The following is a 7,946-nucleotide window of genomic DNA, read 5'->3' as shown; positions in this document are numbered from 1 at the left end:
TCGCTCTGTCGCCCAGGCTAGAGTACAGTAGCAGGATCTCAGCTCACTGCAACCTCCACCTCCCCAGTTCAAGCGATTCTCCTGCCTCAGCCTCCCAAGTAGCTGGGACTACAGGCACCCATCACTATGCCCAGCTAATTTTTGTATTTTTAGTAGAGATGGGGTTTCACCATGTTGGCCAGGCTGGTCCTGAACTTGTGATCCACCTGCTTCGGCCTCCCAAAGTGCTAGGATTACAGGCATGAGCCACCACCCCCGGCTACTTCAAAATTTCAAACAAACGACAAAAAAAACCTTTCTTCTACTACCTGATCTGGGGCTGCTCAGATTGTGTGTGCCTTGGATACAGTTGCAGGGAGAATGTACTACTATTCAAAAGCACTACAGAAGGGCTCTACATTTACTTTCCAGTATAGAAGAATGACCCAAAGGGAGCCCTCTGGATGTGAAGGCTGAGGCTGAGCCCTGGAGGACAACACTTGGAAGGTCTATCATCCCATGAAAGGCTCTATCCACTTGCCTGGATCCCAGATGGCTTCTTCCTAAAATCCCGTACCTGATACATGTTGGTTCCTTTTTCCCATTCTCCTTTCAAAATGTATTATATCCAAAGAGCCAGAGAACAGAAGACCACACATCTTAATTCAAAGATATATGGCCCCTAATTTCCTGCCTTCCCCTCTCCACTTAACTCACAGCATTTACATCCGTACCCATTCTGGCCTGCTTTCCCCAGTTGTTCCATTTGTGCCATGGGTTCATCTCATGCTTCATCCTCAGAGAAATGCACTAAGAATTACCTCTTTCTCCTAATATTTACCACCCCTTCCACTCTACCAGTTCTTTCCCTACAGCATATAAACAAGGCTTCCCCATCTTAAAAAATTAAACATAATGTTCTTGCCAGCTACACTTCATAGGCAAACTTGGGAAAGAGCAGTCTATACCTGCTTTCTACTACTTCTTCAGTCCCAGTAATTTCTCAACTCACTGCAACTAATGGGCTTCTGCTACACCAATGAACTGCTCTTGCAGTTGCTAAATCCAATTTCACTCTTACAAATTTCTACAGCAATTTGACATTGCTGACCACTATTACTTTCCCAAAATGTTCTCTTCCCTTGGTTTTCCTCTTACCTCTCTCATAGTCCATTCTCGTTTTCCTTTGTCAACCTATTGTTTTTTGCTTATCCTTAAAGGCTCAAGATATCCACAGGGCATACCTTCAGGCATCTTATCCATACCTTATATACATTTTTTATGCTGATGCTTGCCAGAGCTCTAGATCCAACGAGACCTCTCATCTGATTCCTGGACTTACACAGCAACTGCCCCTTTTTTAACTTCATAGTTAAAAAATACCCATACCTACATAGCCAACAGCCTACTGGATGTCTCCACTTACCACAGGTACCTCAAACTCAACAGGTAAACAGGTCAATTAGTTTCCCTACCAAATCTGCTCTTCCATTTCCTGTCACAGTAAATCCACCATCACCCACTAATTTCCAAACCTAGAAACATGAGTTATGCTGGATTTCTTCCTCCTATATCCAGTTAATCACCAACTAACCCCTTAAGACCTTATAAATGTCCCTCCTGTTCACCTCCACTGAAACTGTCTACAGTTCAGGGCTTTGTCACTTCTCATCCAGTTTACTCTAGAAGCTTTTAATTTGTCTCAAAGGCTCAGATCTTGTATACTTTCAATCTTTCTCCACAAAGCGGATGAAAAGCCTGTTCTAGAATGAAATCTGATGACGCTACTTCTCTTCTTATATCCTTAATCAAGATAATAAACACATCTGTTACTCCCCAAAATTTCCCTGCACCTCTATGTATGTCCTCCCTAGAGCTCCAGCCCAATCCACAGGCAACTATGAATCTTACTGTCACTACAGATTAGTTTGTATTTCCTAGAACCTTAAATAAATGAAATTGTACCATTTGGGCTATTTTTTGCCTGAAAATTTTTCACTTAGCATACTTTTTAATTTTATTTTTTGAGACAGTCTTATTGTATCTCCCAGGCTGGAGTGCAGTGGCACAATCGTGGCTCACTGCAACCTCCGTCTTATGGGTGCAAGCAATTCTAGGGCCTCAGCCTCCCAAGTAGCTGGGATTACAGATGTGTGCCACCTCACCTGGGTCATTTCTGTATTTTTAGTAGGGATGGCATTTCACCACGTTGGCCAAGCTGGTCTCAAACTCCTGACCTCAGGTAATCCGCCCACCTTGGCCTCCCGAAGTGCTGGGATTATAGGCGTGAGCTACCATTCCTGGCCAGCATACTTATTTTGAGAGTCATCCAAGTTGGTATCATTAGTCCATTTTTTTAAATCCTATGTAATACTCCACTGCATAAGTATATCACAATTTATATTTCAAAAGAAATATGCTTCTTTTAAGAAGATTCAAATAGGCCAGGCACAGTGGCTCACACCCGTAATCCCAGCACTTTGGGAGGCTGAGGAGGGAACATCACTTGAGCCCAGGAGTTCAAGACTAGCCTAGGCAACATGGTGAAACACCTAAAAAAAATATAAAAATTAACCAAGTATAGTGGCTCAGGCCTGTAGTCCCAGTTACTCAGGAGACTGAGGTGGGACGATTGACTGAGCTCAGGAGATCAAGCTTGGAGTGAGACATGATTGTGCCACTGTACTCCCGCCTGTGTGACAGAGCGAGATCCTATCTCAAGAAGAAAGAAAATTCAAATATTATTCTAAATCAAGTTCAAGTAATATCCTATGCAGGTTGTACATAAAAGAATAAAGTAGAGGCAATGGAAAAAAATCAAGCTAAATCTCAACTTATAAGCCCAAAACTGACAGAGTATTTCCTGACTTACAACTGCCTTGAGGTTAATAAAAAGCAGGAAATACAATGTGTCATCAAGTTCAGTTAGATGGATAGCACAGCTCTGCTGAATATTACCCACAAAAACTTAAAATTCTTCCAAAAGCCAAATTAAACACATACACAGAGATCCTCTAAAACAGAAGTTAGCAAACTTTTTCTATAAAAGACCAGAGAGTAAATATTTTAGGCTCTGAACATATAACCTCTGCCACAGCTACTCAATTCTGTTTTTCCCTGAAACCTCAAAACAGCCAGAGAAGATATGTAAATGAGTAGACATAGGTATGTTCCAATAAAACTTTTATACAAAAGCATATGGTCGAATTTGGGACTGGGCCATAGTTAACCTATCTTTCCTCAAAAATAATACAATATGGGAACATGTCAAGAATTACAAAGCTGGGTGTGGTGGTGCACACCTGTAGTCCCAGCTAATTGGTAAGCTGAAGCCGGAGAACTGCTTGAGCTCAGGAGTTCAAGATCAGCCTGGACAACATGGTGAGACCTCACTTCTTAAAAGATAAATAAATAAATAACATAAATTTAAAAATTATATAGAAAGTTGAAGAGTTACAGTTTCCACATTATAGTGGAAACTTTCCTTCAGTTGATCAGAGGCAGTGGTTATGACTCTGCCGCTGGGGGATTATTATCTCAAGTTCCTTAACCTTTGATCTTCTTTCCTCAAGTGTAAAATAGGGATAATCTCTTCAATCTACGTCCCACAGTCACTGTGAGGAACAAATGACGTAAGACAGGCAAATGTGCTTTGTAAATTATAAACATGCTGTAAACCTCAATTATAAAACATAAGGTTTCATTTACCATAAATTGTACCTAAAAACCTCAGCATTTTCCTCCCACCCTATGTATTACATGACATTCTTCTGCAAAAATGACAATATTTATCAAAGTTCTGGCAAACCCCATCTTTTATCTTCCAATGCAGCTGGATCAAGGAAGGTCATTTCATGCAAACAGATGCTGAAACTAGGTCATCCATCTCTCCTCTTTTTCAAAACAACATTCTTACTTTGCCCACTCAGGGTGATTTGCTAGAGTTTCATTAATCAAATTACTTGTGACTTCAATCATGTGTACACTCTCTTGATGTACCTGTATTATGGATAAAGAGAGAAAAGAATCTCAGTAAAAAATAAACCCAATTTAAAATTTATTTTTCTACTCTATTATTGGAACAATGCTTTAAGAGCCAAATAAATATACATCTTTGATTTAATTAATTTAGAAGCAAGCACTGCAAAGTTACTATACATTATATCCAATGTTGTACACTATAGGAAATACGAAGTACATGCTAGCTCCCTGTTCAACAAATTACTTAAGAAGAAAACACATAAATATGTTCAAATACTTAACACATATATCTATATACATTTCATTTACATGAATCTACTGTGTACATGTGTTGTGTATCTATGTAAATAATACCAGCACTTTATGAGCTAACAGGATCATCAATCAGCGTGAGACAAACAGGCAAATAAGCAACTAAGGTTTTTGTTTTTTCCAGACCGAGTCTCACTCTGTCACCCAGGCTGGCTGGAACACAGTGGCACGATCTCAGTTCTCTGCAACCTCCACCTCCCAGGTTCAAGCAATTCTCATGCCTTAGCTTTCTGAGTAGCTGGGATTACAGGTGCACACCACCACACCTGTCTAATTTTGTATTTTTAATAGAAGCAGGGTCTCACCAGGTTGGCCTTGAACTCCTGACCTCAAGCTATGTGCCCACCTCAGCCTCCTAAAGTGCTGGGATTACACGTGTGAGCCACCACACCTGGCTGCAACTAAGTAAGTTTTCTAAGTAAAAAAAACCCAACAGAAGCTGCACCTCTGAATTTACCTTGCCCAATAACCAACAAAATGAGGGGGATAAAATCGTAATAAACCAGTTGAAAAAAGTTTTTTTCACCCAGGACATCCGAACAAGGAAAGAAACATAATATGATACAATTTGGAACACAGCCATTAGGTAAAGAAACAAAACATTGTGGAGCACAACAGAGAGGCCTAACAGCTCACTCCTAAACTGACCCCATCACCCAGGAGCCACACAGGTGAGCTGACAAATAGATTACAGTAACAGAGAGAAAAGAAGCCACAGCCTTATCCTTTTCTGATAGCTGAGGAAAAGAAAGTGTAATGGAGGAGAAAAGATAAATAAGAGGAAAGAGATCAAAGTCCCCCATCCATGCGCACCCCCCATCTCTGTCCCTTCTGCACTGAAATTTCCACAGTAGGCAAGAATTGAGTGAGGCAGTATAAGGACTGAGCTTACTTTTCCATGGGTATGAGTATGGATATGAGATTAACCAAGAAGCAAAATCACTAGGGTAAGTCACATACGAACCCAGAACAGAACAGAATCTAGATAACCCAACAAAGATACAGAGCCACCTAAGCCATCAAGTGATACCACTTCCAATTCTGTCAGGACCCAGAAAAGTAGGGAGAACACAAAATACAAACTGCAGCAAGAAGGGGAAAACAAACTGATTTCAGACACAATGGGGAGAAAATAAACTCAGATGTAATTCCTGGAAAAAAAAGTCAGACTGAATAAGGCCTGACACTTTCTTTTGAGGACTTAGGCTTGTATTCTGTGGGATACAGAAAACGAGGGTTGTAAGCTAAGGGACATAATCTTACTGAGATGTTTAAAGTAGGTTTGGACGCTGTGTTGAAATAAGGCTAAGGAACAATTCAAGAGAGAACGGGGATAGCTTTGAGCAGGGCAATAGCAGTAGTGAAAAAGAAGTGACTGGATTCGAGACCTATCTTACATTAACCGACCGTTGGAGGTTAAACCGATTTTACATTCCCGAAATCAGCCTCACATATTTTCCTTTTAACATACTGCAAGATTTAATCTATTAATGTTTTGTTAAGGATTTTTGTGTTTCTTCATAAGGGATATTGGTCTGCAGTTTCCCTTCTGTGAATGCCTTTGACTTTAGTATCTGGGTAATACTAGCCTCATAAAATGAGTTGGCAAGTGTTACTTCTTCCTTTGCTAACTGAACAACATTGTATAGAATAGGCAGTATTTCTTACTATACGTTTGAAAAAAATCATCAGTAAAACCATCTGGGCCTCAATGCTTCTTGGTAGGAAGACTTTCAAAACCTAATTCAATTTCTTGTCCTAATAATGGGCTACGATTTTTTTATTTCTTCTTGAGTCTGTTCCATTTCTTCTCTACAAGGAATTTCTCCATTTAATATTGTTATCAAACTTGTTGGTGTAAAGTTGTTCACAATATTCCCTTGTTATCAAGATCCATGAGATATGTAGAGATGTCTCTTTTGTACTTGATATTGGTAATTTGCATTTTTTCCTTTATTCTTGATCAGTCTGGCTAAAAATTTGTCAATTTTATCAATGTCTTTCAAAGAACTAGCATTTGAGTTATTAATATTTTTACTATTATTTCTCCATTTCAAATTTCATTGATTTGCACTTGATCTTTATTATTTCTAAATATTTGGACATTTCCTAGATATCTGCTACTTCTGTGTGTCAGGAAATGCTCCTTTTGTTGTTTTGTTTTGTTTTGAGTCAGCGATCTCGCTCTGTCACCCAGCTTGCAGTGCAGTGGCACAATCACACCTCAACGAAGCCTCCACCTCCCAGGCTCAAATGATCTTCCCACCTTAGCATTGTAAGCAGCTGGAACTACAGGCATACACCACAATACCTAGCTAATTTTTTATATTGTTTTTGTAGAGACAGGGTCTCCTTATGGTCTCAAACTCCTGGGCTCAAGCAATCCTCCTGCCTCAGTCACCCAAAATGCTGAGATTACAGATATGAGCCAACACACGTGGCCTCCGTACGTTTTTAGTATTTTTGAAATAAAAGTTTGGTTTTCTTTTAAACATGGGATAAGACAGGGTTTCACTATATTGCCTAGACTGGTCTTGAACTTACAGCCTAAGTGATCCTCCTGCCTCATCTTCCCGAGTAGTTGAGATTACAGGTGTGTACCACTGTGCCTTGCCTAGTATTTCCAAATTTATTGAACATGGGATATTGTTTATTCTGGTGAGTATTCCACTTTTTCTTGAAAATAATGTAATTTCTAATTGTTAATTAGGTCAAGTTGACTGACAGCATTTTTTGGTGTTTCATTTTTGGTTTTGCTTCTTTTGAGACAAGGTGTTGCTCTGTCACCCAGGCTGGAGTGCAGTGGCACAATCACAGCTCACTGCAGCTTCAACCTTCCAGGATCAAGCAATCCTCCCATCTCAGCCTCTCAAGCAGCTGGGACTACAGGCTTAAGCCACCATGCCCAACTAATTTTTTCTATTCTTTGTAGAGATGGGGTTTTGTCATGTTGCCCACGTTGGTCTTAAACTCCTGAACTCAAGGAATCCACTCGCCTCAGCTTCCCAAAGTCCTGGGATTAGAGGCATAAGCTACTACACCCAGACGACTGACAGGGTTTTAAAAAGCTTCTAAATATCCTGATTATATTCTAACTACTTATTCCCTCAATTATTGCAAGGAGTGTTGAATCCTGAACTATAATCACAGATTTGTCTATTTCTCCTTTCAATTCTGAATGTTTGATTTGATGTATTCTAGAACTCCGTTTTTAAGAGCACATACATTTATAACTGTTATGGCAATATTAACTGTTATCCATATGAAAAGTCCTTCTTTGCCTCTAGTAATATTTCTTTTTGACAATCTATTTTGTCTAATAATATATAATCGACTGCACATATTTTCTGTTGTAAATTTGCAAGTATATGTGTTTTAATATTTCTACTATCAACATTTCTGTGACTTTGAATTTAAAGTGTGTCTCTAACAGATACCACTTAATTGGCACTTGCGATATCCAGTCTGACAATCTCTGCTTTTTGACTGTTTAGTTGTTTCTCGTGTAACTTAAGTATTGTCATGATCAGGTTTAGGTCTGCTGTTTTGTTACTTGCTTTCTACTTGTCCCATCTTTTTTGTTCCTCTGTTCTTGCTGAACTCCCTTTTGTGCTCAGCCAATTTTAGTTCCCCTAAATCTTTTTTTTTTTTTTTTTTTTTTGAGACGGAGTTTC

The 7,946-nt window shown here is 39.4% G+C and overlaps 1 protein-coding gene across 4 annotated transcripts in view; it reads right to left on the bottom strand.

The window, feature by feature from the left end:
• Nucleotides 1–7,946, bottom strand: part of TMEM245 (transmembrane protein 245) — a 105,083-nt gene that overhangs the window by 55,919 nt on the left and 41,218 nt on the right. For all 4 annotated transcript variants that reach the window (XM_017498556.1, XM_017498558.1, XM_017498557.1 and 1 more), the window contains one exon: nt 3,896–3,978. In XM_017498556.1, coding sequence (XP_017354045.1) covers nt 3,896–3,978 — 83 coding nt within the window. The remainder of the gene's footprint in view (nt 1–3,895; nt 3,979–7,946) is intronic.

Source organism: Cebus imitator, unplaced genomic scaffold (genome assembly GCF_001604975.1).
Source record: "Cebus imitator isolate Cc_AM_T3 unplaced genomic scaffold, Cebus_imitator-1.0 Scaffold244, whole genome shotgun sequence".
Classification (NCBI taxonomy): Eukaryota; Metazoa; Chordata; class Mammalia; order Primates; family Cebidae; genus Cebus; species Cebus imitator.
Note: the sequence above shows the minus strand (reverse complement) of the source record. Positions and strands in the feature narration are given on the sequence as shown.